Genomic DNA, 27,603 nt, shown 5'->3' on the forward strand with positions numbered 1-27,603 from the left:
CGATACTAGAATTATCGCCTACGGCTAGCTTATATAAGGATAGTACGAGAAGTAAAGGCTTTAGTATAAGTACCGGAATAATTTCGCGACTTCGTTCTTATTATAACTAAGGAAGCCGGATAACGATTCCTTAATCGGTAACCGTAGGACTACGTTATTAAGCTCCGACCGGGAACTACTCCTCCGTAGGGACCTTTATATGCTATAAGCGGACGATAGCTAGACGCTTTAAAACCTTAATTCGACGAAATAATAGCCATAGGGAGAATCTAAAAATCTAAGGCCCCTTACGGCGTATTTATAATATTTATAAATAAAAAGGACCTAGGTACCTTAAGACCGGTAGCGGATTACCGGGGGCTAAATAAGATTATAATACCCGTTCGATATCCGATTCCGTTAATTAACGAACTATAAAACCTATTCTAAACGGCGCGGTAGTTTACTAAGATTAATTTAAAATCTAGGTTTTATATAGTACGGATCAAGGAGAGTAATAAATAAAAAACCGCCTTTAGAACGCGATACGGGCTATACGAATATATAGTTATATTTATAGGATTAATTAACGCCCCCGTTACCTTCTAAGCCATAATAAACCATATTTTCCGCGACCTCCTAAACGCCGGGGTTATCGCTTACCTAGATAATGTCTTAATCTATATTAATACGTTAAAGGAATATAATAAACTAGTTAAAGAAGTCTTAAAACGGCTTATAAAGAACCATTTAGCGGTAGCCCTAAAGAAATATACCTAGCGAACGTAGGAAGTTAAATTCTTAGGATATAATATAAGCCCCCGAGGTATTACTATATCTAAAGATAAAATAGAAGCTATCCTTAACTAGCGTACCTTAGCTATACTTAAAGACTTATAAAGCTTTATTAGGTTCGCTAACTTTTACCGTAAATTTATACGTAATTTCTCGGGCATAGCTAGGCTAATTATTAGCGTAAATAAAGGAGACCGTAAGCTATAGAAATAAGAAATCGAGATAAAGAAGGCCTTCTAGGAATTAAAAGAAACCTTTACGAAGGCCCCGGTACTTATATATTTCGACCTTAACCGAGTCTTAATTATCGAAGCCGACGCCTTAGATTTCGTTATTTCCGCGGTTCTTTCCTAGAAAGATAATAAAGGGAGATTAAGACTAGTAGCCTTTTTCTTACGACGACTTACCCTAGCGGAAATAAATTATAAGATATATAATAAGGAACTATTAGTAATCGTCGACGCATTCGAGAAGTAGCGATATTATTTCGAAGGTACTTAGCATTAAATAGAAGTATATTCCGATTATTAAAACCTAACGTACTTTATTACGGTAAAGGTACTTAATCGACGCTAAGCCCGCTAAGCTTAATAGCTTTCCTCGTATTACTTTATAATATACTATCGCCTAGGAAAGCAAAATAAAAAGGCCGATATTTTATTTAGATTACTATAATATCGCCTTAAAAAAGGGGGAGCTAAGGACTAGCCGATAGCGACGGTCCTATAGGAAAAGCATTTTTTAAAAAATTTAGGCTTACCCGCGGTAATACTCTTTAGCGTACGACTAAGTAACATCTTAATACCCGCTTAAACTATAAAGTTCGTTAAATAGGTTAAAACGGTAGCTATATAGGACCTAAAGTACTAGGCCTAACTAATTAAATTACTCGGTAAGGAAATAAAGCTCTAGGAAGGCCTTCTCTATCGGCGAAACCGTTTCTAGATACCCTAGAACCTATAATAAGAAGTAATTAAATCGGAATACGATACTAAAGTAGCGGGGCATATGGGTATAAATAAAACCATGGAACTTATTATTCGTAACTTTTGGTAGCCTAACTTAGAAGTAATAGTTAGGGAATTCGTTAGAAAATACCGCGAGTATTAATAAAATAAGGTATCCCGATATACCCCGTTCGGATTATTATAACTTATGGAACTATATTATCGACTATAGTAAACGATCGCGATAAACTTTATTACGGACTTATTAATATCTAACGGCTACGATTCTATCTAGGTTATTATAAATTCCTTTATTAAGATAACGTACTTTATCCCGCTAAAAAAGGACGGTAAAAAGGCCGAAGACCTAATACTTATCTTTATACGTAATTATTAGCGGCTATATAAGATCCCCTTAGATATTATTTCCGACCGAGACTCGCGATTTATTTCCTATATATGAAAAGGCGTCTTAAAGCTCCTCGGCGTTAAGCCTAGAATAAGTACCGCTTTTTACCCCTAAACGGATAAATAAACGGAAAGACTTAACTAAATTCTAGAAGTATACTTACGCGTTTTCGTAAACTACGAGATAAGCGACTAGGAAAGCTTATTACCTACTACCGAATTTACTTATAATAATACCGCTTTAATAGCTACCGGTATATTACCCTTTTACGTTAATTATAAGTAGTACTTAGCCGCATATAACCCCCCTTTAGGTACCCCTAAGAATCTAGGAAGTAACCTCTATACTTACTAAATAACTCGGGTATATAACGAAGCTAAGTAGCATTTAGAAAAAATACGGTAGCGAATAAAAAAATAAGTAGATAGATACCGAAAGAAGGAACCCCCTTTAAAAGTCGGATAGCTCGTTATATTAAACGCCCGTAATATTAAAACCAAACGCCTTATAAAGAAGATAGATAAAAAGATGCTCGGTTCCTTTAAGATCTAAAAGGTCGTCTCCCTTACCGCCGTAATTCTAATACTCCCGAAAGGCTAGCGTATTTATAGTACCTTCTACGTATCCCTTATCGAACCCTACCGCGCTAGTAATTAGGAATTACCTAACCTTAACTAGGTCCTACGGGAGGTAGCCCCGATCGAAGTAAAAGACTACGAGGTAAATAAGGTACTAGATTCCGTAAGGACCGGAGAAGTTATTAAATACCTAGTAAAGTAGTAAGGATAGCTAGCTAAGCGCTACTAGACTTAGGAACCGTAGGAGTACTTTACTACCGAAGGAGCGAAGGAAGCCGTTAAGTTATTCTATCTATAGAACCCTAATAAACCTACTAACCATCGGGCCTAGGTATTACGCTTAGGAACGAGCTCCTCCGAAGAAGGAAGATAATATTATACGGGGATGGAACCCTACGCTAATAGATTAGGCTATAAAGGTTAGGAGGGTAATATCGGGTATTAAGGCCGTTACCTCGGCGACCTACTAAGGAAAGTCCTAGATAAGCTTCGGATAGTTTCGGTATTAAGGTATAAAGGTATAAAGGTATAAAGGGTACTTCCGGGTTATATTAAGACGAGAAAGGAACGTAGAACTTGGAAGAAGATAAGGACTTAAGAGACCCCCTATAGAATTATTAGTTGAATTGAACCTATTCTAAGCATATCCCCTTGTTATACCAACCACTTACGACCCCTCCCATCGGCGTCCTACCTAGCCTAGCCAGCTGCGGACGGTTCAGTGGAAGCGAACCGGCAGCAACATAGCTAGCCCGTCTGACATGGGAGTTCAGAAGCGTAGGATACGATGCCTTACCGGCATCGTACGTCCTCAAAGCAATTGATATGCAGTGCGAGGGAGAAGCCGCGGCTTTCGTTGACAGCGATCCTCGCGTACGAGGAGCTCTAGATGTCGCAAGGCATGGCGTCGCCACCCAGGCAGACCTAACGACAGTCGAGCAAATCCTACGAGATCGTTTCCCAGCTAAATTAGTTGGCCGGGCGGACTCTCGTCCGGTTCGGGAAACGATCAAGCTTTCGTAAAGGAAGGACGAGCGTCTTGTCAATTGCAATACCCCTGCTTAGGATGTTCTCAGACGAATCGGGGCTAGAGACTCCTTGTCTTAATGGGCCGGAAAACCTAACCATGTTGGAGTCTCATGTGCTTAGAACACTGATCAAATGCTTTGTAGGCGGACTGGAAGATTTCGATCTGCGGGAAGAGGCCTTGTACAAGTCTGCTTACGACGCACGAGCCCTTTAGGAGGCATACAACATCATACAGAACTGTCAAAGGATCGTAGATCGGAAGAGAGATTTCCTAAAGAAAGAGCAGCTTAAGGAGAGACAAGATCGGCTCGAGAGACTCGTGTACGAGATGACAGGGCTTTCAGTTGAAGAAGCCCTAGCAAAGAATGACCCTGCTTGGTCGTCCAAGCCACTTACCTCGCAAGCTGTTACGCAGATCCCGACCTCACACCCATCTTCACTCCCACCACACGTACAGGCCGCTGGAGCCAACGTCTCGTACGCAACAGCTCCGTCACCTTCCGGATACCCCTTCTATCCTCCTTCCTACCCTCCCTACTCTGCTGGAATCTGCAACTGCCGTAATGGAGGTGACTGAGGAGGCCGTGAAGTGGTTATTGAAAGGATTACTATTGCTGTTGCTTTGGGAGTGTTTCGGGTATTTTTGGAGTCGTAGGCGGGCGCCTACTTAACTGTATGTGACTAGAGCGGGGCGGTATCATTATTACATAAGTCTTCGTACTTAAGCAGGTATAAGAGCCTGAAATGCCCCGTATTCTCACAGAAGGGTTTAGATAGCTAAGGATTTCGAGAAGCACGTTTCGTGGCCATTCAAGCTCCCTCACACCGTGATCGGATACGCCAGAGAAGAGCTGAGACGTCTCCCTACTCGGAGCATGGCCGTTGTTGGTGTTCCCTAACAAAATCTCTAGTAAGACATCCGTTCGTGTACCAATTTACACCTACGTCCGCTTACTAGCATAAGCAAGAGCTGGTAAGTTGCTCCTCAATATCGACGAGTGTCCCGAGAGAGTCTGTCCAAGTACCTAAACCGGCACCATTCGTATCACATGGCGGCACAACCGGCACGACCAGCGTCCTGGGCGCCGCTGGAACCATCAACGCCATACGTCTCGGGACACCCCCTCGCCTCCCACTCCCGGAACCGGAGCCCCCGGGCCGCCGCCGGCATCCTCGCCACGAGGGGCACCTCGGCGTCGGGGAGGCCGGTCACCTCCTGCCTGTGGACGAGGCGCAGGTGCGACAGATGCTCGAAGCCGACGCTCTGGTAGAGCCCCAGCCCCGACGGCGACGCCTCCGTGTAGATGGGCACGCCGAACTGCTCCGCCACGTCGATCCCCCACTGCATCAACCGCCGCCCGACCCCTTGCCGCTGGTGCTCCGGGTGCACTGCGATGACGCTCAGGTCTTTCGGCCTCTTGACGTTAGCGCGGTGCTGCCGGTGCCGAATAGCGGCGCGTCGGCAGTATTACTGAAAACTCACAGATGTACTTGTGCCGCGCCCCGAAGAGCTTCTCCCGCATATCCCACATCCCGTTGAGGACGCCCTCGGCCCTCTCCTTTTCCTTCCCCTCGAGCCACGGTATGCCGGCGGGCCGCTCCCACCCGTTTCCTTCCCCGGGCCGGTGGAAGACGTCCCACGTGGCCATGCCCACGATTTTGCCCGTATCGGCGTTGAGACACTTGATCGTGTAGCTGATTCTATCGTGGCCCCACCACTGTGCCATGGCTTCTGTGTGCGCTTTCCGGTCTACCCCCCGAGGATAGAGAAACTTTAGTATGGGCTCGTCCTTGAACGCCTCGAAGTACACATCGTACACCGGCTCGATGTCGGCTATGTGAGCAGGCAATACAACGAAAGGCATTTTTTGGGAATGTCGGAAGGGTTGTCTGCTAAGAGGGTGGATATTGTCTGCTTCTTTCCATCTCCCCCCCCCTCACCCCTTACACTCGCCTTCACGCCCTACGGTATGATATCCTATATATACCTACTATATTTTACGGCTGGACGGCATTGTATCGGACAGTCATGGACTCCTCCCATGACGCGACAAGGAGTGCGTACGTAGCCGGCGGCAAAATCTGCGAGGAATATGGAAACACCTCTCGAATTTGCCTTCCGACTACCTTCCGGCACAGGTTAGGCCTCACCATACCATTACTACGCCGAGGGCGAGGGGTCGGCCGGTGCCGGCGAATGATCGCTTCAGATCGGCGCTCTGTCCGCTTGTGTTCTAGGGACTTTTAGTGTCTCCCTTGTCTAGCGCTTCTACGCGATGGGACCCGCGTGGAGCCCATTGCATTACGTACCTCCGCTATGTATGCGGGCACCGATCGATGCCCAGGTTGGATGCATCGCTGTGGTGTTAGAAGAAACATGGGAAGATGGGCGGCATGCCCAGGGTGATGACGAGACCGAAGCACACTAACCGAGAAAACTCGCCATCACTCTTTACCATGTGGAGACACGCTAAAGTATGACGAGAGCTTGGACTTTGGCTAGACTTTTCATATTCCCGGCTGCTCTGTATTTCCATATATACGCGTGAAGCGACTAAAACATACAGTGGTAGGTATACCAAGCCTCAACCCTCTTGAGGCTACGTTAGGATTTAGGATTCGGCATATACCGGGAGCGGAAACTAGGCCAGGGGTTAAAGAGGATCGGGAAGTGCTTGGCTCGATACATATACATCCCCCTTCCTTCGTATCCGCTACAAAGACTTGACAACGCTTACTTAGTCCCACTGCCGCCGGTCTAAGTCGCTCATCCACGCCAAACCGCTTCGATTACTGCAAAAAAATTCTGCGGGTTGGCCTTGACGGTAACCGTCTCAAACTTCTCATCGGCTTCGCGGAATATCTTGGCCCAAGCATCAACGGGGCGTTCTTTTCCGTTGAACAGTGCCATCAGTCGCAGATCGGTAGCCGTGCCCATCTGCTGGATGGAGCGGGGCAAGACCGGGCCTTCGGTCTCTCCCTGGTTACCGATATACTCGAACAGGATAACGCGAGCTCCCGGCTTCAGAGCCGGTTTCAACGCCCGCAGTATTCTAGAGGCTTCGTGGTCGGGCCAGTCGTGGAGGATCATCTTGAATATATAGATGTCCGCTTGAACGGGCTGCGGTTGGAAGAAGTCATGTTCTACGAACGACACGCGGTCTTTAACGTCCTCGGGGAGATTCGCGTCGAAGACAGGTTTCACCTTGGGCAGATCTTGAACGGTAATAGTGAGTTCGGGGAAGTTTCGTGCTAAGACAATAGCATCGTGGCCTGCCGAGCCACCGACCTAGTTCGCCATTAGTGGGTTATCAAACAACAGCTGTAGTAGCTGATAGATACTCACATCTACCACAGTTGCCTTGCCCGCTGACTTCCAGTCATGAGCGTCGAGTACTGCATCCAGTTAGACATTGAGACTCAATAAAAGCGAGGTATATATATAACAAAAGGGCGCGATATTTTTCTCGCAATCGCATGTACAAACTCGTTACGAGCTGAGGCGAGGGATGGAGTAAAAACTCACCGACACCTTCCAGGTGGAAGATCTCTTTGATATAGCGCATGAACTCTACAAAGTTCCTCTGCCGCCAGCCTTGCTTGTCGCCAGCGCCGTCGTTCTCCAGCAGGTCCCAAGAATTGCCGTGCTTCCCGAACTGCCCGCCGCTGTGGAATAGGGCGAAGGACGTCTCATTCATATCCTGCGTCAGGGCGGGCTTCCCGCGGCTGTACCGGTTGAGGGCCTCGTTCAAAACCATCGTCGGAGCGCCTGCGTCGTCGAGGATGGTAGAGACGAGGGCCTTGAGCCCCGACGAGCGCGCCAGGGCGGCCGACCGAGAATTGTGCTGGATGCGCGACGACGCCTTGCCGGGCTCCGTCTCGGAGAAGATGCGCAGGGTGACGGCGTGCTGGAGGACCCGCTTGGCGACGTCTTCCGGGAGGGAGACGCGCTGCGCGATCTCGGCGTACGAAGCGGACCCCTCAAGGGGCACCGCGGACCAGAAATCGAAGTAGTTCAACACGTTTAGAGCTGCGGCGTCGGGAATGCACTTTGCGAGCGGCGGCGGGTCAGAATCTGCACCGTTCGGTGACTTGGAGGATGGGTAAAACCGGAGTTCTTACGGTGTGGACGTAGTTGAAGATGCTCTCGCTCGGGCCCTGGGTCAGATACCACAAGTCCGTCAGGGCATCCAGCAATAGCTGGCGCGTGATGAATATCTCCGAGGACAGGCCGCTGTAGCTTGTCGGGCTATCCGCGGCAAAAGTGGGCTGCGGGACATTGTTCTCCTTGAGGAAGCGCGCAAAGGTGTCGGACAGCTCGGTGATCTTGGCCGCGAGGTCCTGGAGAGTCGGCTGCGATTCGGCCATTGTGCGAGCGTGTCGGCGTCTACCGTACTCGTAGAAATAAAGGCGAAAGGGTGCGGTTCGAAGGGGAGAGCAGAGAGGCGGATGGCTCGGGGGCCTACGGGAAGGGGATGCCTTTTGACGTCGTCGACCAGATAGGTAGTCGTGGGCTCTCCCTTAGGCCGCAGAGCTTCCGTAGCCGGAGAGGCCCAGCTCTATCCATGTCGGCGTGCGCATTAGCTTGGTAGGATACCTACGTTGGGCAATTCGGTCGGCCTACATGTGAAAAATGTCGCGCCTACTAAGCCAGCAAAAGGGAACGCTACCTAGAAGGCAGCTGTCCATCTGATTCCGGTCGGCGATCTGCCCCTCTCGGACCTGCCATACGCGACCCCTCGCGCCGATGCCAAGGTGGGTGGCCCACGGGGCTAGACCAAGGGTTCCGTCTGACGCATGCAGGGAGGGGAGGTAAATCTATCGGTACTGAATCAGATCCAACTGCCCTACTGCGGCATGGCAGAGGCAACAATACACCGACGACGCCAACCGGAAGTGCATAGGCAGCTGGTCTACATTTTCTTTGTCCGTGACATACCTTACCTAGGTAGGTGTGGAACATCGTTGTAGGTACCTACGAGATTTCATACCGGCGTGGTGGCTCGTATATACCTCACGGCGGGCCTCGCCTGTTCTGGGCACACTCGCCGTGGCACAAGTTTCGAGAACCCGGTCTGCAGGGCGACAATGCGGTACGTAATTGGAACTCGTTTACCTACCACGTTCGCGCATAGAACGACAGACTCGACGCTAGATGACGGGCATCTGCCGGTTCGAGCGAGACGCCTTTTCTCTTCACGGCTGAGCCAACGTTACGTATGCGCATATTCTAGCGGCTTGGCTACGACGAGGGGCTGCGTGGGTGGGAGCAAGCGTACGCAGCTACCGAGGCAGATTGATAAGATAATCTTATCTGATCGAGGGTGGCACAACATTACGGAGCACTATTAGTGGAGTATAGCCAACACCAGCCCAGCTTACGTGGAGGTACCTCCCAATCCCCTTGCCTTAGGTAGTCCTCTGTACTCATACCTTACAATCCCCACGTGACCAATACGTTCCGTGCCCCTATCTGTACCTGCCTAGGTTATTTACGATACCTACCTAGGTACCTAGGTAAATCGTGGCCACTTCACCTACCTTAGGTACTAATTGCGGCTTTCCAGATAGCTGACAGTTGGTTACACAGAGTATTAGACCTTTTGCATAGCGTGACAGCTATCCGTAGGTACTTCTGTCGAGGCTCCCAGTACGGTGCAGCCACCTAGTCGGGTTACTTTTGAGGGCTCGGATTTGGTCCGCAAATGGGGCAGTTCTTTTCGACTCCAAAGGGAGGTCGAGGCTACGGACTACGTTCGAAACCACACCTCGATTCCCATCCCTTCTATTCTTGAGGTCCATCTTGGCGACGCGTCGGGTTACAATGTTAACAGTTGGATCCTCATGCGAAGAATACCGTAACACCCAGCTTAGCTCCGCGTGGCCGGACGTGTGCGACGAGGCACGATCCGAAACGATTCGGCAGATCAGACTATATCTGCAGCAGCTGCATCAACTCCCCCCCCCCCGGTGCTGGATGGATCGGGTCGTGCTCCGGAGGCCCAGCTTACGATCATCGGCTGACCAACCTCTCCACTTGCGGACCTTTCGCTTCCGTCGCCGAATTTCACGACTATCTGGTTGCCCCCGTCCGGCAATGCCCGTGATCCGAATGGGTCGCGAAATATCGAAGTCAACTAATCGCCTGATACGTACGACATACATTTCGCCCACGCAGACCTTTCATGGGAGAAATGGGAGAATGTCCTGGTCGACCCTTCCACTGGAAACGTCAACGCGATTCTTGACTGGGAGATGGCGGGATTTTGGCCAGCATGGTGGACCGAAAGGCTATGTTTGGCTCACGGAGTCAACTATGGTGGTTTCAACTATTGAACGAAGTCATGACAGGGTACCCGAGAAAGACCGATCTTGATATGGAGCTAGAAATGTTCTAGATCGAAGGAGATTGAGCAGCGCCAACGTCACCGGTCCCTCTCTCATCACGTCTCCTTCAACCAATTTTTCACCGCCTCCGGAGTGAGATGATCGTACACAAATCCTTTCTCCTTCAACTTCGTGAACCCATCGAGGGCCCAATCCTGGCAGTTCCACCCAGAAGACTCAACAGAATCGATTCTCACATTCTCCAGGACCTCATGAACGCTGTCCAACAATGATCCGTCCACCTCCCCGACCTCAAGCTCTTCCTTGAGGTCTCCGGACTTTGAGAGATCTACATTTTCGGGACCCTTGTAGTAGAAGGAACCTGGCATTCCGTGGAGTTGGTGCGCAATGCCCTCGTTCGCTCCGTCTTCGAGCTTGATTTGGATGAAGTAAGACCAGTGGTATGGTTTGGTTTTGCCAGTTATCGGGTGCTGGCCCCGTTCGTGGGTGACCAGATACAGGGTGTGCTTTGGCATTGCTGGGTTTGCCTCTTCGAGACCTTGAGAGAGAATAAGTTAGGGTACCACTCTGCGGGCCACCCCTTGACGGACTGCAGGTATTTTATACTTGATAGGTAGTAAAAGCAATATTGTGTAAGGCGCTAAGAAGTAGGGGGGTAAACTTGTACCCTCTACCTTTTAAGACTCCTTAACTCCCCTGCAGCACCCTAAAGCGGGTCCCGCCACCGCCGCTACTACTGCTATCGCTACCACTGCCACCGTTATTACCACCACTGCCACCACGAGTCTCTAGGAGATCAGTAGGTAGTATACTTAACGAAGGATAGGTTCGATTCCTAACAGCGCTACTTGGTAGTCTTCGTTGTTTGGCTCATCTCTAGGTACCTATGTTGATACCGAATGCGTCGGGATGAGTACACGTACCAGTAGCTACTACATTAGGTACCTCTGCCCACAGGTACCTGGAGGAGTGCGCTTAACAGGGTAGGTACCTACCTAGATACTATACTTGAGGCAGAGGTATCATGCCACCGGGAATATTGCAGGGTATACCTAGGTACTTAAATAATAACAATAATAATACTCACAAGTACGTACGGGGTACCTCTGGAGAGAAAGGCAGCCACAACTCCGGATGAACTAATTATGTAAGCATGACGCCACAGTCGGCCAGGCCCGCGCACCTAGAAGAGAAGCTGTAGGTACCTAGAGTACTTTGTAGGCTCAACTGTTCCATCCCCTGCTCCATCAAACCACCCGTCACTCATCATCCATCATCCCGTCATCTTATTGCTTCACTGCGTCTCGCGGCTATACAGAACCCGTAATTCCTACAGCGAGAATGGGCCTCGTCGACTACTCCGACTCGGAGTCCGATTCCGAACCCGTCACGAAGCCTGCGCCACCACCGCCACAACCGGCCGCAACACCAGCACCAGCGGCATCAGCGCCGAGCGGCAAGAAGGCCTTCCAGAAGGTAGTCGACCGGTCAAAGCCGGGCAAGATCCTTGTGAATCTCCCCCAGAGCTCGAGCCTCAAAGCAAGCGAAGACGATAAGAGCGATGAACCGCTAGCGAAGCGCGCAAGGGCGGCAGCCGGCCGAGGAGGCGGCGCGTTCGGCGGCTTCAACGCGCTTCTCCCGCCCCCGAAGAACACCAGAAATCCTGCCCCGACGAGCAGCACGAGCAGTAGCAATAAATTGGCACCGCGCCCCGGAGTTCACCTGAGGACCAGCGCCGCACCGGGTTTCAGCAGGCGGCCCGATGGCGACGGCGACGGCGACGGCGACGTAGAGGCGTCCGACACCGCGATAGGGAACACGCACTCGCCATCCATACCCGCCGAGCAGAAGCCCGCCGAAGAAGTGAAACTAGTAGGCAAGCCGCTCATGTTCAAGCCACTGTCGGTGTCGAGGAAGCCGGCGAAGAAGAAGAAGAGCGCATCGAGCTCTGCCACGCCGGCGTCAAAAGCCGCCGGGGCGAGTCCCGCAGCGCCGAAATCCCAAACGAACCTACTACACGAACCCTCGCCGGCGGGAGACGGCGCGTCGCAGCCCCCGGCGAAGAAGCAGAAACTGTCGCTCTTCTCGATCCCCGACGAGCCCCCCGAGGAAACACCCGACCACACCAGCCCCAGCGGGAGCGGCATCTACGAGCCCATGTTCGGCGGCGACGGAGAAGAGCCGGCCGCCTCGGACGACTTCGCGGCCTACGACGCGCAGTACGCCGCGCAGTCGGCGGGCGGCGGCGGCGCCGATGTCGCCCCCGGCGCCGACGCGGACTCGCTGGACGCGATCGCGGCGTCGATGAACCTGTCGGCGGCGGCGCGGCGGGAGCTGTTCGGGCGCGGGGGGCGGCCGGAGGCCGGGGGCGGCGCCGTGCTCAGCTTCGACACGGAGCGCGAGTACGCGCACAACGAGCGGCTGCGCGCGTCGGGCGAGCTCGACGCCCAGGCGCACAACCCGCTGCGCGCCGTCGCCACCGGCGGCAAGCACAGCCTGCGCCAGCTCGTCGCCCGCGCCCAGGGCCAGCGCGCGGCCCTCGAGGAGAGCTTCGCCCGCGGCCGGACCAACCGCCAGGACGCCGGGTCCCGCTACGGGTGGCGCTGACGGGCCGCGGTCGCGGGCTTGGTTGTTTGGTGTTGTCGGGTCTACGTCGGCGCTGATTCTAGCGTGCCCCTGTACAACTAGCCGCGAGGAGACGGGCGGAGGCATTGTATGTAGGTTCGTAGCACGGCATAACGCAGCGCGGGGAGTCACGATGTTGTTTGTCTTGCGGCGCTCGAAAGGGAAGCATCGAAATAGGATGGATGATATGCACGAGTTTTCCACTCTGTCGCTTGGCCTATGTAACAAGGAGCATCGCTCACCCACCCAGTGCTAAAAACGCACGTTCTGCCCCCCGAGGCTAGGCATCCTCGCCTTTCTGCCGCCCCCGTTTTGCACGCTGGCCATGCTTCCTTTTTTGCCCTCTTGCGCCGGTGACCGATTCGCCGTGTCCGCACCCGTAGATATATATATATACACACATACATGTACACATGCTGCCTCCCCCCTTCCCCCCTAGATATACAGTCCACACCTGGGTATACAAGATGATCATTCCTTTCTGCCGCACTCGCTCAGCACGTCTCGACGGCCGCGGTGCGGCCCTGCATCTTCCAGCCGTCGCCCTTGAACAGGAAGCCCCACTCGCCGCGCGTCACGGGCGAGATGTCGTCGTAGCCGTTGGGCGTCGCGGGGCCGAGGGCGTCGTGCGTCTGCGAGCCCCGGTCGCCGCCGCACGACGTCGGCGACGACAGCACCATCTGGTCGAGCGACGACGACGCCCCGCCGCCGCCGCCCCACAGCGCCGACAGCGGCGGCGCCAGCGTGGGGGTCGTCGGCGTCGGCAGCGCCGGGAACGAGTAGAACGCCGACGCCGACGCCGACGCCGACGGCACCACCGTCGACGGCGGCCGCGCCGTCCGGTCCCCGTCTTCTTCGCCCTCTGCTTCTGCCGCGGGGCTGGCCCTCGGGCCCGAGGCGTTCGCGTGCGCGCGCCGCAGGCTCTCGATCGCGCTCTCGAGCCCCGCGCCCAGCTCGGCGGCGGCTGCGTGGGGCGGCGGCGCGGCCGCCAGCGCCGCGGCGCTCTTGCTGCGCCGCAGCTCCGTGTTCAGGCGGAGCGTTGGCGTCGTCTGGCGCCGCGGCAGGGGCCGCCTCGGCTCGGGCGGCACGGCGGGCGGCAGGGGCAGCGGCGGCAGGGGGCCAAGCTTGACCGTGGCGCGGCGCTGCGGCGGCTGGTGTTCGCGGTCCTCCCAGGCCGCGGCGGCCAGCGACGGCGCCTCGAACGCGCCGCTGCGCTCCGGCCCCCCGTACGCCCGGCGGTACATGCGCTCGACGTCGGCGAGCGCGCGCGCGTGCACGCCGAGCCAGTCGTAGCTGCGGTGCAGGTCGGCGCGCGACACGGGCCGCCCCGCGTTGGCGAGGACGAGGCGGCGGAGGGAGTCGACGGCGTCCTCGAGGCGGACGTGGCTGTTGCCGGTGCCGCCGAGGCTGCCGGCGCCGTACGCGGCGCGCGCGTACGCCGCCAGCGCCGACTTGAAGGTGTACATGCGGTCGAGGCCGAGCAGGGTGAGGCCCTCGGACGAGAAGAGCACCTCGTTCTGCAGGATGCTGCGCCGCACGAGGTCCGCGTTGAGGCCGCAGGCCGGCGCCTCCGTCGCCGGCGCCAGCCACCCCGTGCCCACGCCGAACTTGCGCTCCGCCTTGAGGATCGTCGACCGCAGCGCCTCCTCGGCGCGCGGCGACAGCACGTCCGCGTGCACCAGCCGGATGCCGAACTCGTTAGGCCCCTGAGCCGGCCCGGCGGGCAGGAAGGACGAGGACGAGCAGGCCGACGAGGCCGACGACGAGGCCGTGGCGACGCTCGACGGCGTGTGCGGAGTCGTAGGCGGGCTGCCCGGCGTCGGGGGCAGGATCCAGCGGCGCGGGCTCGAGGATTTGGGTCCCGGCGTCGGGAGAGGAGGAGAGGGCGAGGAAGATACCGAGGACTTGCTGCTAGAGATGCCTTCCAAGGCTGCGGGCCTGCGTAGGCGGGTTCCCCTCCTGATGAGTCGCTTTAGCCCGGCGACGGGGGTTGAGAAGCGAGGGGGAGATGCGATGCCCGGTGTAAGCGGGGGCGAGGCCGGCGTCGGAACCGGCGGCATCACGCTCGGGAGTTGGTATTCCTTCCGGACGACGACGAGGGTGACGTGCAGCGCTTTCCCCGCGAGACGCTTAGACGCGTACTCCAGCGCCTCCGTCAGGTGGGACGGCAGGTTGTAGTCGTCGAGGATCGACGGACCGGCCTCCAAGGGCGAGGAGATGCGCTGCTTCGATAGTGACATGGCGACGGACTGACGAAAAGGCAGCGAAAGTAGAAGATAGGCACCGGCTGCAGACGATGGCGGACAGGTGAGACCGTAGAGACGTCAGGTAGACGAGGTACCCGGTATATTCCTCTCGGCGGGGAATGGGAGGAATCGATGCTGAGACGCGCTGCTTGTCTCCCGACAGCGACGGGTTCGAATCAGATCTTGGGGCGACGATTGTGGGGGTCCATCGATGAAGTCTTAGAAAGCGAGGACGGAGTCGAAGATCTATTATATGGGTACCACGGGGGGGTTGAGAGGTCGAAACAGATCTCAGGAAGGGGAAAATGTGCCGGAGCTGCACACCGGCACGTGGTGATGGCTATAAAAAGCCGGGCGCTTCAAAAGATGAAACAACGAAATGCCGAAACGGCAAGATGGCGAGCAGGGTTGACATCTCGCTCGACTCCCCCCCTGCGATCCTGACACCAGCCCCTCCTCTCCCTCCCCTGGAGGCGTTCGTGCTGTAGCGTTATTTGCGCGCTCCCATGTTTATTTGGCTGCCTGGCCGCGTCCCTCCAGTCCCTGAGAGATCACCATCGTGTTTACTAAGCCCTTGATACCGGACTGGTGGTTGGTGGCTGGCCGGGGGGGCGTGGGAGAGAGGGTGAGTGGAGCGGGAGAGCGAGTGGTGGGCGTGTTTGTGAGGGTGGTAGTCAGTGTGGGTGGGTGGAAGGGAGTCTCAGGAAGCCGAGGAGAAGATGAAAGGCCCAAAAATACCCGAAGAAATCCACGCGATTCGTCGACGCCGCTAAGCTACATAGATCTCACATGTGCACCCGACGCCGACTTACTGCGTGGTGCTGGTAGAGCCCGTGAGTAGGGGTAAGCAGGGAAGAGGGAAGAAAGGGAGGAAGAGGCCAGGAAGCGGCCAGGAAGCGGCCAGGAAGCGGCCAGGAAGCGACCAGGAAGAGGCCAGGAAGAATCCAGGAAGAACCCAGGAAGAGGCACGGCCAGTGGCGTCTCCCCTCTAGGAGAAAAGCAGAACAGCCGGTGCGGTGCTACGCCGTAGGCGAGGGTGTGATAGTGACCGTTTGGGACTGGGGGACCTGCAGCTCGCAATCCGGATGTCGACGCCGAGCCCGAATCCTCGCAGCCGTTGGCCAACCACAAGCCATCGCCAACCCTCTCCGCACCCTGCATCGGCGGTTACAACGACACAATCACCCAGAGGCCAACCGAATCCGCCAGATAGCGGACGCCTTGGGACCAGATGTGCCAAATATAGTCCTTCATCCCGCCCTCTCCTGCGCTAGTTGGACTGCTATCACCACACGCACTGTCGCTAACCCACCACCGCACACACACACGCTACGCGCACAACTAACCTCTACCCATACAAGTCACATACCTACTTATCCACCGAGATGCGCCGGTGGGCCCCGCGAGCCCGGTCCCGAACCGGTCACCCAGCGGTCCCAAAAATAGAATACACTCCCTCTTCCATCCCCTACCTACCTGCTACCTAGTAAGTAGATGCTTACCTCGTGGCCAGATGGAGAGGAAAGAAGAGAGAGAGAGAGAGAACTGCTGCACTTCGCAACTCCATGGGTAATCCAAGCCAACCATTTTTCATAATGCAAATAGCGGTCATATTGCCAAGTTGCTCCCTTCCTTGCTTTCCGACTCTGATTCAGCCCACTACCCACTACCCACTACTACTACTACTACTACTACCACCACTGTAGAATACGCCGCGCCGAGGAGCATCCGCGTTGAGAAAAAAAAAAAAAGCAGCCCTCCGCGAAAACAGTGACTCTATGCGTAACCTTCTCCCTTTCTCTCCCTCTCTCTAATCTGTTAGACCTGTCCCTTCCTGCCCCTCCTATGAGAACCGTGAGGTGGCGAGACGTAAAACGATGCCGATTGCCGGCTACCAGTCAGTCGTCTCGTCTCAGGCAATGCCGAAAGAACGCTGCCCTCAAATATTACCATGTGTCCGTTTCCTCAAGACGCCGGTCGCTCCAGTACCATGCATTGTCCCTCCCTGGTTTACCCTTCCATCTAATCCGACCGACCTAGTAAGGACCTTTCTCGTATCAGTCGTATGCATTACATGCTGATCACATTTTGCGTCAGCTGGTACCACCGCGAATTTGGCGATGATAACCCCGGGGGCGGGCACTAGTTTCGTGTAGTTTAGAGCGTCTTCTCTCTTTCCTTGCTTTTGTTCCTTTTTTTTTTCTTTCTCCTACACCAGATCGCGATCGATTTGCATGCTGAGATCCGTTAGGCTATCCATCTGTTCCGAAGAGCCGACTGACTGCTCCCAATCTTGGCCTTTGTCAGTCATAGTCTATCGTGGCGGTGGTTGAGTCGCTCCACATACCGGAACCGTCCTCTTCAATCTCGTCGACCGTGAGTCTGTCCATCGGCTCCATGACGGCTGCCACCATGTCAGTACACATATATTTTATTGATTGGACCGCCTCATTCCCGCGGAAGTTCCTTACTTTGGCAGAGCTCTAGGTACTGTGCTCCTAGACCGTCATCCATATCCTCGTCGGGTATGAAGTACGCCTCGCACCTCTTGATGACTCGGTCCAGAGGAATTACCGTGTATCTGGCCGCCTGCGTTGAACGAATGACATAAGTATCCCGTAGATACTCGAGACACGAGATCGCTAGTCGCCGAGCTGCCGAGTGCATCGCCCGGGACCTTTCCATTCCGCCGTTGCTTTCAGCAAATACGGGCGAGGGCCCATACTTGAATAGCTTCTCTTGCAGGAAGTTGTCCACGTCGTCACTAACTGAGTGGTCGATGTATCCTAGCAAACCCGGCGCCCATTTCGGGAGATTCTCGAGGCTCTGTATCTGGATAGTCGCGTCTGTCTCGCCCGTGTTCCTTGCCCCGTCGAAAAGGTCCCGCTGGAATTCGTAAAAGGATCGACCCTCGGCATTCTGTAGGTTCTTGCATTGGTTATTGATGTGGTTTATCAGGCGGTGGACGTTGTCGCGGTTGATACTTGAGCGGCAATACGTCACCGCGACGCGTAGAAACGGTGAAATCATGTTTGAGGACAGGTCCCCGGTTATGTCAAGTCTCAGGGTAACGAATACCTTATAGTCCATCGTCGGGCTAAATCCCATGAGGCGCTTGACTATGGAATCGGTGGCCAAAGGATTCTGGTTCAGATGAATCAGCTTTTCCACAAATATATTCGCCTGGCCCCTGACCCAGTCACGGTGCAGTATATTCACTTCGTGGTTTGTGAAGGGGACTGTCTCGTGTTGTAGCGGGAGTGACGATCGGCCGTGGGGACCATCGAGAAAGTTGACTTGGCCTATTACCGGGTCGATCGCTGCCAGGAGCTCATCGATCAAAGAGATGATGTTTTCGTAACTGGGCGGCCTCGGCCGTCTCGAGACGGTGGTGAGCAACCTGGTATACTGAGGCGGAAGCTCGAGAGCTTGGTCAATCGCCACCACCATAAGAAGCTTGACCAAGAAATCTCTATCCAGGAATGTCAGTGCTTCGTAACGCCCGAGTCGGGCGAATTCCAGCATTGCTCCGAAGCATTCGGGCCAAGAATTAAGGCGTGTATGAAAGGTTTCCCAGATATGTTGGAAAAGATCCAACGCCATATCCAGCACGCTTGAATTCCGGCCTCCGACGCTGGGTATTACCTCCTCATCGCCGGCGAACGGGCCATAATTCTCTGGGTACATACTTTTGAGAGTACGCAAAACGAACACCAGAGTTTTCCCCGTATCCTGGCGCACGCTGGCGTCCGAGTTCCTCTGCAGGAGCATGCGCAAGGCGTCTTTGTGGTTATTGAAGTAGTCGAAGAAGGCTAAACAGCACACAGGGCAGCGCTGGCAGACTTTACCAACCAGGGTTCGAAGTTGGTCGTAGTCGGGGAGGTCTTTAGCCCGCGATGCGACCTGATCCAGGTGGCCCAGTGCAGCTTGCATTGCTAGATTTTCTCTCCTGTGGTCCTTAGAACATTTCGCGCCCCACGTGCTCGCTAGCATCTCGTAAACGAAAGGCATATGGGCAGGGTCGTAAAGACAATGCCGCTGAACGATGGCCCAATTGTCTTCCTTGATCTGGGCCTCCAGCGCACCCGGAACCGCAGACCGGAAAGGGCCCGTCTGGCCTGATGATTTCAACATTTCTTCCTCCTTTCGTAGGGAGGAGGATCGCTGGTAGAATAGCATGTACGCGCTGTAGACCTTCTCGTAGGCGGCGCCAGTCTCGTATTGTGGCCGGTAGTCCGGCCCTCCGAAACAGGCGTTCTCCATCTGCGAAGGGTCCCACGACGCAACAGACTCGTCGTTGAATTCAACCCATGACGGCGTAGCATCGACAGTCGGCCGCTCTCGGATATAAGAGTAGTAATGACCAGACTCTGCGGTCCCAGAATGCACGAGGATGCCTACCAGTTCAAACATATCCGGCTTAGCACTCTGCGAAGAGTCGCTGAGGTGCTCGACGGTATAGGGCTGCATGTTGATCACGGGGGGGAACGGGAAGTAGTCGTTGATTTTGCTACGCGTCAAAGTCCTCAGGTTGAAATCGAACCTCTTCAGATGGAAAATCAAGTTATCGGGGAGATCCTTGAGGCATGTTCTGGTCGCACAATTAGTATTATTGCTATTTTGCAGAAATTATTCTCAACTTGCCTCTTCACTGCGTCCACGTGTCGGTCGCAATCGGAGCACTTGTACTTGTTATCTGCACAGGTGTGTCAGCATTGCCGAACGTACCATAGGCATGAAGAGAAATATATACCTCCTTCCAGAATTTCGCCATCCACATAGGCTTGCAGACTTTCTTCGAGGCTCGCCTTGCCCTTTATATCGCACTGTATAGCGGAGAAGGGTTCAAGGCGCTCCGATATATGCTCGCATTCCTGCGATTTCACCTGTTGGACCAGTTCGCCGCCGTATATTGATCTCAGCATCTTCTTTTCGCTCTCAGAGAGCAGCTGCGCTTCCCATCGGTCAAAAAGAAGACTATAAAATTCGTCCACATCCATCTGATTGTGAATGTCGATAGGGGTGTCGTCGTACGTCATGATCTGCCCGATGCAAGCTTGCGGCTCAACAAATCGCCGCCGACTATCTTGCAAAAACGCAAAAAGTACCTGCGTCTCATGAAGTAACTGGTGCGTGTGCGGATTGCGGACTCGCGCACCGAGCATGAAACGGCGGAATCCAATGTTCATAAACAGTTGCGTGAAGAGTGAGTTCAAATAACAAGTGTTGGAGAGATTTCGCAGCCCAGAATATCCGCAAGGTGACCTGATAGCATTCGATCTTTCAAAAAGTTGTGGGAGGTCATACTTGTATACTTCAGACCCGTCTTCCAGCAAACGATGTGATGTGAGCGCGTTCAGGTCGTGAAGCAATCGGGTCAGAAGCGACGGGTCCTCTTTAACCAAGACGAATATGATATCGTAAAGCATGGTCCGGGAAGGGGTATGTAGAATTACTTGCGGGACAAGCGGCCCGTCCTCATCCTCGGGCGGAAAGAGATGCTGCGAGAACAGTCTCGTGACGAAGTCAGGGGGGAGTACGACTCTCTCCTTCCTCGCTAGTGCCTCCTTAATTCCCATACTCAATATTGTGATAAGTCCATGTGCCACGACGTCCTTGCCTGGATGCGCGATGTCCTCTGTAGCCGTGTGAGACAGCAAGAGTTTCCCGCACTCCTCGATGCAAGCGTAGAGGTCAACCGCCGTCGAGTTCTCGTCGTTCAGTTTATGGAGTAACTGAAACGAGAGACTGAACATCTCTTCACAGTTACTCGGCATCGTGGCAGCTCGAGGTACCAACTGGAAGACGATGGGCCAGAACAGCTCAGCAAAATCTAGCGCGCGTACTCCGGCGGGGCCACAACCGTAAAGCACCTTGGCGCTGATTAGTCTAGCGACGTTCTTTCTCACGATAGGGCGCGAATCGTGAAGAAGAAGAGTCTGGACAACGTTTTGTACGGCCGGTTGGTTCCGAAAGCCGACCCAGAATTGACTGCTCTTCGCGCAAGACTGGAGCAAGGCCTCAAAGGACCGATTGATTAGTTCGATGCTGACCTGGTTCGTTCGTGCGGCGGCGGCGCCGATGAGTATCGTCGACAGCCTTTTCTGGAGATCTATATCGAGGAGCTTCGCCATGGTTTCCAAGTCGACAGCTTCTTCATCCTGTCAGTCGTTACCGCATGTGGAACTGGACGATGAACATCATACCTTTCAAGAGCTGGACAAAATTGTCCACTAGATCGAGACTGAGCTGGAGCTGCAAGGCTTCGCTCGAACCTAGCTCGACAACCTCTGGGTCGCAGATGGCCGCGACAATTAGAGACATGGCCCTGGCTAAGGCATCTTGCCGGTCGGTTGTCGACCTTAATTGGCTGTCGTGGTCCTGTGAAGAGACCTGCATGACATTGCTCTTGAGGCGTCGAGTATTGAGGTACTCGCGCAACGCGTGTAGGGCATACAACGACTTAAAAGGCTGCCCAAGAGGGAATATGTCTCGATAAGAAGTCTCCGGGTCCTCGAACGCAGCTAGCATCGAATCGTCGGCCGGGAGGGATGCCAGGAACTGGTAAATCTTCACGGCACACGTCAGCATTTTTCTCGAAACGCGAAATGATAAAAGTTCTTACCTCTCGCGCCAGGTCCTCTTCCATACTCAGATACTCCCAGAGATCTTTGAAGTGACTCAAGATTTCGATGTCCAATAGCGATGCTCCTGGCTTGATACGCCCGGGGGGAGACGTGATCCCAGTTTCCTTCTTCACAAGAATCAGGCCGCTCACTACACCAAGCTCCTCTATGGACTTGCATATGTCACTTTCCAGCGGGGCCAGAGGCTGCCCGCGATAGTATAATCGGTAGTTTTCGAAGCCGGTGGCTTCGCGCAGGCTGGCTAAGAGCGACGCAGCAGTGTTCTTCAGCCCAACACGAAGCGGCCTTACTTCGGTTTGGTCGTCGCCGTCGAACGATTGATACTTCAGATCCGCGGGGTCGCCTTCAACCGGACTAGGCGTTTGCAGCATGAGAGATCGCAAATCCGGTGCTGCAAAATGGGGCCTTGTCTGTAATGTCTTAAGCAACCTTATCAGCACCTGGAGAGATCTAGTGAACTGCAGCTCTTGTTGGCGGTAAGGCTCGTCACTTGCGGCTGCCATCGTCGTTAGCTGGCTATCCCCGCTCGACATGTCATCGCTGAAACGCTTCAGCTTGTGCGCGGCGTCCTTGAGCTGCTGTAAGCACCTCTGTACGAGGGCGAAATGGACCTTCCGTGCACGGTAAAGAGGATACGATATTATCGACTTGCTGTCGACGTATATGTCGTCGACTAGCGTAGAAATGGCCGTTTCCTCGATCGTGTGACTCGGGGCTGTCAGGATCATTTGCCAGAGCAGTTCCAGGCCAGCCGATCTAACGCTTTCCTCGTCATCTAGAACCATACCGTTAATATCGTTCGCGAGAGGAATAATAGCCTCCCGAACGAACGCTAGCGACCCCGCGCAGTAACAGGCAGGCGGCAATGTCGGCAAATAATCTCGCAGACAAGCATTAAGGAAGGGATTGTCAAGCCGCGTTCGCTTAAGCGCTAAGTTGAGGTCATCCCAAGCGGCTTTCCTATCCTCCAGACACACAGCGCCATCCCCGACCAGGAGATCCCATAGACATCGACCGAGCTCCGAATCGATGGTCGGTCCGTGATTCACGATGACGGTGGAGATAAGCCTTCGACGAGCATGGCCGATAGGATTGGCATAGACCGGGGAGAACCCGACAGCCTTCGCATGAGCAATTGTGGATTCCAGCTCTTCAACGAGAAGCTTCGTCAAATTATGCTCGGATATCAGCATCTGTAGCGCCGGGGCATTGCCCGTGAGCGTGCTCAGAACTTGGAGGCTCCCAGAAGTCGTCCGAGATCTTGCCGCGATATCCTGCACGCAGCCTATCCATATTTCTTGACGCCCCGTCTGGTCCGGGCCCGAGTGTAAGAGGGTGCCAAATTTTGCGAGAGCAAATTGCTGAATCTCGGGAAACGCTATAGAATTCTGCGGCACGTAAACGGAGGACTCTTGCAATAAGCGGACGCATGTCTTGTATGGCGCGAGAGGGACAAGATTGTAGGGCATTATCTTTTCCTGCATTTGCTTCGTCACGTGATCGAAGAAATCTCGCATGGAAGAGGAGAACGACTCGATCGACAAGTCACCAAACTTCTCGCACATATAGCAGAGACTCTCCGAGTCGAGCAGACCAACCACCTTAGACATCATCCGGACGATAGCATCGGAAATCCGAGGATCTTGGGTGCTAGTCAGGGTTTGCCAAAGGAGATCTGTCTGCGCGGTGGTATAGGTCTTCGTAACGGCCAAGAACCCCACAATGTTGAAACTTGCTTGAGTAATCTCCGGATGACACGTTGGACCAAGGAGATAGTTAACGATTCCGGTGCGGACGAGGTAACCGGACAAGTACCGCAAGTAGGCCAGACTGGGGTTCTCCTCCCCTATCTCCTGACGGTCGATGTACGCCCTCCACTGGAGAACTAGATCTTCGCACAACGACGATGCTGCCGCAACCCTCAGCTGCATCTGACGTGATCGCACCAGCTTGCAAAATACGCCAATCCGCCACTCTGTAGGAATTGTCTCGAGCGTGAATCGATCCAGAACTTCGGGGTGCTGTTGGCGGTGATCTTGTACCAGTTGATTGGCCTCGATGCTATCGCCGTGGAGACTATACTTAAGAATTGTAGTTAAGCTAGAGATGAGAGTCGTCGCGGTCTCGGCAGCCAGGTTGTTGATTGATTTCTCAATAACAACGTCCATAGCATTAGAGACGGTTGCAAAAAAATTGAGACCCTGGGCCATGTTTGCCCTCGACCGGTCGACGCTAGCCGGCGAGTAATTGGCAGGGTATGATAGCTTTTTGCAGCTGTCACGCATATAGCTCTCCACGAGCCAAGAAACCCCGGCGAGGTTGTCCACGACTTTTTTAGGGGATCGCAGCAGATTGCTGGTAAGTAAACTAGTCAGACGGCTCATCTCGCCAAAAAGTCCATCATGACTTGCTTGGAGCACATCGAGTGTCTCCGATAATCCCAGGCTGGTTGCGAAATGACATCCGTTAGGGGGCTGTTCGCTATCCTTGAAGGCTATGTTGCTAAACATTCGGAAAAACATGGGAGATATCAGGTCGAAATCCCTCCCCTCGTTACTTGCGACTTGCGTCAGCGTCCGGCAATCAATCGCAAGCAGGAATCCGGTCAATCTGGCGACTTGCACAAACACCTGGCCGACGATAATTCGGATATCTCTGGATTTTGCGTATCCATGCCTGGTGGGAAGACGCCGGTTAGCGGAGCCCGGAAATCAAGACGCAGGCACGAAGCCGACTTACCGATGAGCAATAGCGCAAAACAAATCGGGTAGAGCCTGCCAAAAAGACTTATTCTCGTGATAGAGCTCTAATACGATAGGGTGGAACTCGACGTGCGCATACGACAGGTACCGCTCCAGCCACAGGTTGAGGCTCTGCAAGACCTCTTCGATATGCGCGGGTTCTGGGAGGTGATTAGCATAGCGACGGGATAAGATGAAGGCATTTTCCGACTTACGCTGCCGAAAGTAGTCTATAAGGCGAACGACGGTGTCGTAGTACGACTCGGTATCGTTGTGGTAGGGGAACTCGAGCACAGCAGCATTAAAGCTCGAAGCCGTCTCGTCCGCCAAGAGCGCTAGACTAGGCTCGGTAGCAGGAAACGCGAGGTCTGCCCCGACTTCTTCAAAAGACACCGCGGGAACTTCGGGGCTGTCGAGCTCGGACGAAGACGACGACGTGTCTTCGACCGGGAGCGCATGTGTTATATTCACCTCCGGCTCTTCCACGCTGATTTTGATGCTGCCTCTTCGAACACGCGAGGGCGTGGGGGAGGATGGGGACGGGGAGACAGCCTCGAGGCTGTCCACGTTTCGTAAGTTGATGGTAACCTTGCTCGAGACGGGTTCGGTGGTAGGTTCTGAGCGAGCGGGAGTGCTCGGCGGGACGGGCTCTGGGGTATCGACCTTCATGTTGCTTGGATCGGAAGCAGCGGTGACGGCGTCGGCGTCGGCGGGGTCCTCCCTAGATGGCAGCGTCTCGACGGATGTGCTCCGGGAACCGGAAAGAGAGGTCCTGCGACGTTTTCGGGCAGAGAGATCCCCGTCGTCGAAGGGGTTGGGTCGGGTCGAGCAAGGCTCAGAAGAGACGGCACGTTCTCTCGGCTCGGACGATCCTGACTCTTGATCCATCTGGGCCTGGCTGACACGATGGGGGAAGCGAAAAATGGTGGAGCTCCAAACGAAGCTTGAGGCGCTCGCGCGAGAAGGCTCGGCGGTAGCTGACAAAACTCCAGAATTAGCATGTGGGTGATATGAAGGGAGAAGAAGCAGGCGGAGTACGGCGGCCGAGCATTAAAAAGAGTAAGAAAAGATAGAATCGGCAATGGGAGAAGGGGAAAAGAAGAAAAGGGTAAAGAGGGAAAAAAAACGACGACGACAACTGAAGGTGTACAAGGGGTATCGAGGGACGCGATAGAGAGGACGAGAAAGGTGGTATTGTTTCTTGCAGCTCTTGAGGATCCCCTTGTGGGGAGGGAGAGGAACGATGGGTAGGTTGCTTAGGGGTGGGCAGCTGGGGTTAGGGAGGTAGCGGACCGCGAGGATGGATTTTGGAGAAGCTCAACCCGGTTGCTCTTTTTTTTCCTTTCTCCTTTTGGGTGGGTTGGTAACAGAAGGGCGTCGGGCGATTGGGAGGGGGATGGGGAGGGAGGGGGGAGAGAAAGGCCGGGTAGAGGCGTCAGTTGGGCAAGCTAATGGTGGGGGAGGGGCAGGTGGAGAACGGGTAGTGTAGGCAGCCCCGGTGGGCTCTGGGAGTGGAAGAAGCAGTGGAAGCGGTGGAAGCTGTGCAGCAGGTCAGCTAGCAATAGCCGCGTCCCTAATGAGCTTAGGTACCCTCCTTGGAATTCCCGTACCATTAGGTACCTAGGTACTTGAGGTACCTAAGGGAGCTGCCTTGGGTACCTGCCACTGGGCAAAGACGGGTCGGATATGTAGGTAGATGTAGGTATCGTACATACATTACCTTAGGTCAGGTACCTAGGCTGGCTTAGGAGGGATGTGTACCTTAGCTTAGGTACCTACCTGTCTCCGGTGGGAGGTGGGCAACTTGGGGGATGAGGCTGTCTGCTAGGTACTCAGAGAAGTACCTAGCCAGGCATCCACCAGCTGCCCGCCTGCTTCTCCTTCGTTCTTCGTCGTCTTCCCCTGGGCAATCCCAGTCAAATGGCGGCAGACTCCGGTGCAGAGAGAGGCTCGGTGACGACAGTTATGGTGATGGGCATAAAACTGGTAGGCAACCTCTGCTTGGCTCCCACGCCTTCTTCGGACTTGGTCGCACGTGTGGTGACGGGAGTAATGGCAAATGCCGTCAACAAATGGTTGGGAGTTGCCTCGCAAGCAAGTTAAGTCAATCTGCAGTTAATGGTGGGTAGACGATGGATGGGTGGATGGAGCCTTGGATGGGTGATGGGAGGGGATGGGGATGGGTGGATGGCGTACGGGTCTGATCACCACAGTAATCAAGAGCAAAATAATCAACTAGGCATTCGGTGAAAACAGCTGGATGTTAAGACGTAACAGCCTGCCCAGCCTAGCAGGTAATGCGGGCTGGGAGATGGGTAGACAATTTATAGAGTAGGCCGGTGCTTCCAATGATAAGGCTGCGCGTGTGCAGTGCTGTGCACGGATGTATCAACTCTAGTGCAAGTTGGTCTCTCGAGTAAAGATCACCGTACTTAGGCTTTCTTAGAATAGCTTAATGTTGGTCCTCGAAGGCCGGGCGGTTCCTGTATTTGTGAAACAGATCTAGGAGCAGGCATTTTTTTTGTTTAGAGAAATACCATGATTGATTCCTGATTCTCAACTTTGGCCGTCTTATTTGATGATCAGATGCAAAAGGCTGGAAGATGATGGTGAGTACAAGGCAGGTAGGTACCTACCTCTGCAATCCGGGAAGCACCCGAGGTGGGTGTGCACTTGAGGGATATGTACCTATATTCCTCAGTGATGAGGCAAGGTATAGGTATATTTTAGGTACCTACTTTCCGGTAGCTGTAACCTAGGCCTTACTAAGGCTTTCATGGAAGATAGGAGGCACTCAATGGACCGCTTTAGGTATTGTTTAATAGAGGTAGGTACCTATAGGTAGGTATATCTAGGTAGGCAGGCAGATATCTAACTGGAGTTATAATTACCTCTGAGTATAGCTGGGTAGGCCATGAGTTAAGGCGCCCTAAGCTTACCTAGATTCTCAGCTTCAAATGCCGCTGCCACACCCACCTAAGTACCTAGGTACCTACCCTACCCAGGTAAGAGGTATCTACTACCATTGCAAACATCACGTGCACCGTAGGTAACAAAACTCTGTTTAGCTAAGGTTTAATTCGGGATCTGCTCCAGCATATACAGGTACCTAAGGTTTACCTATGTACCTATCATTACGTGGCAGATTAAGTACCTAGGTATGTCTATCCTGGATGCCTAGTAGATGAGGTACTTAACAAGCCCCGGCACCGGGTGAATATGCACAATATCTATTATACGCGCGTATCAAGAGGGGTGG

The 27,603-nt window shown here is 53.8% G+C and overlaps 6 protein-coding genes across 6 annotated transcripts; 1 reads left to right on the top strand and 5 right to left on the bottom strand.

The window, feature by feature from the left end:
• Nucleotides 1–4,510: 4,510 nt before the first annotated feature.
• GGS23DRAFT_55052 (acyl-CoA N-acyltransferase) lies at nt 4,511–5,852 on the bottom strand. The gene is made up of 2 exons (XM_051515293.1): nt 5,221–5,852; nt 4,511–5,144 (listed from the first exon to the last, which is right to left on the bottom strand). The coding sequence occupies exons 1-2, from the start codon at nt 5,600–5,602 to the stop codon at nt 4,783–4,785; spliced, it is 744 nt and encodes a 247-aa protein (XP_051371841.1). The 5' UTR covers nt 5,603–5,852; the 3' UTR covers nt 4,511–4,782.
• Nucleotides 5,853–6,389: 537 nt separating this feature from the next.
• GGS23DRAFT_55050 (sterigmatocystin 8-O-methyltransferase) lies at nt 6,390–8,221 on the bottom strand. The gene is made up of 4 exons (XM_051515290.1): nt 7,860–8,221; nt 7,264–7,786; nt 7,084–7,133; nt 6,390–7,026 (listed from the first exon to the last, which is right to left on the bottom strand). Exons 1-4 carry the CDS (start codon nt 8,103–8,105, stop codon nt 6,505–6,507), a joined length of 1,341 nt encoding a protein of 446 aa, XP_051371842.1. The 5' UTR covers nt 8,106–8,221; the 3' UTR covers nt 6,390–6,504.
• Nucleotides 8,222–10,147: 1,926 nt separating this feature from the next.
• GGS23DRAFT_55065 (uncharacterized protein) lies at nt 10,148–10,781 on the bottom strand. The gene has a single exon (XM_051515300.1). It carries the CDS (start codon nt 10,598–10,600, stop codon nt 10,181–10,183), a length of 420 nt encoding a protein of 139 aa, XP_051371843.1. The 5' UTR covers nt 10,601–10,781; the 3' UTR covers nt 10,148–10,180.
• Nucleotides 10,782–11,311: 530 nt separating this feature from the next.
• On the top strand, nt 11,312–12,908 carry GGS23DRAFT_55124 (mitotic checkpoint regulator, MAD2B-interacting-domain-containing protein). Its single transcript, XM_051515334.1, has one exon. It carries the CDS (start codon nt 11,427–11,429, stop codon nt 12,690–12,692), a length of 1,266 nt encoding a protein of 421 aa, XP_051371844.1. The 5' UTR covers nt 11,312–11,426; the 3' UTR covers nt 12,693–12,908.
• Nucleotides 12,909–15,105, bottom strand: GGS23DRAFT_609585 (uncharacterized protein). Its single transcript, XM_051520279.1, has one exon. The coding sequence runs from the start codon at nt 14,948–14,950 to the stop codon at nt 13,205–13,207; it is 1,746 nt and encodes a 581-aa protein (XP_051371845.1). The 5' UTR covers nt 14,951–15,105; the 3' UTR covers nt 12,909–13,204.
• Nucleotides 15,106–16,505: 1,400 nt separating this feature from the next.
• GGS23DRAFT_568448 (uncharacterized protein) lies at nt 16,506–25,717 on the bottom strand. The gene is made up of 9 exons (XM_051516394.1): nt 24,560–25,717; nt 24,343–24,505; nt 21,582–24,279; nt 21,163–21,526; nt 19,710–21,110; nt 19,601–19,652; nt 17,428–19,547; nt 17,304–17,360; nt 16,506–17,248 (listed from the first exon to the last, which is right to left on the bottom strand). Exons 1-9 carry the CDS (start codon nt 25,230–25,232, stop codon nt 17,166–17,168), a joined length of 7,611 nt encoding a protein of 2,536 aa, XP_051371846.1. The 5' UTR covers nt 25,233–25,717; the 3' UTR covers nt 16,506–17,165.
• Nucleotides 25,718–27,603: the final 1,886 nt, after the last annotated feature.

Source organism: Durotheca rogersii, assembly GCF_024521655.1.
Source record: "Durotheca rogersii strain YMJ 92031201 chromosome Unknown GGS23scaffold_10, whole genome shotgun sequence".
In the NCBI taxonomy this organism is placed as follows: Eukaryota; Fungi; Ascomycota; class Sordariomycetes; order Xylariales; family Xylariaceae; genus Durotheca; species Durotheca rogersii.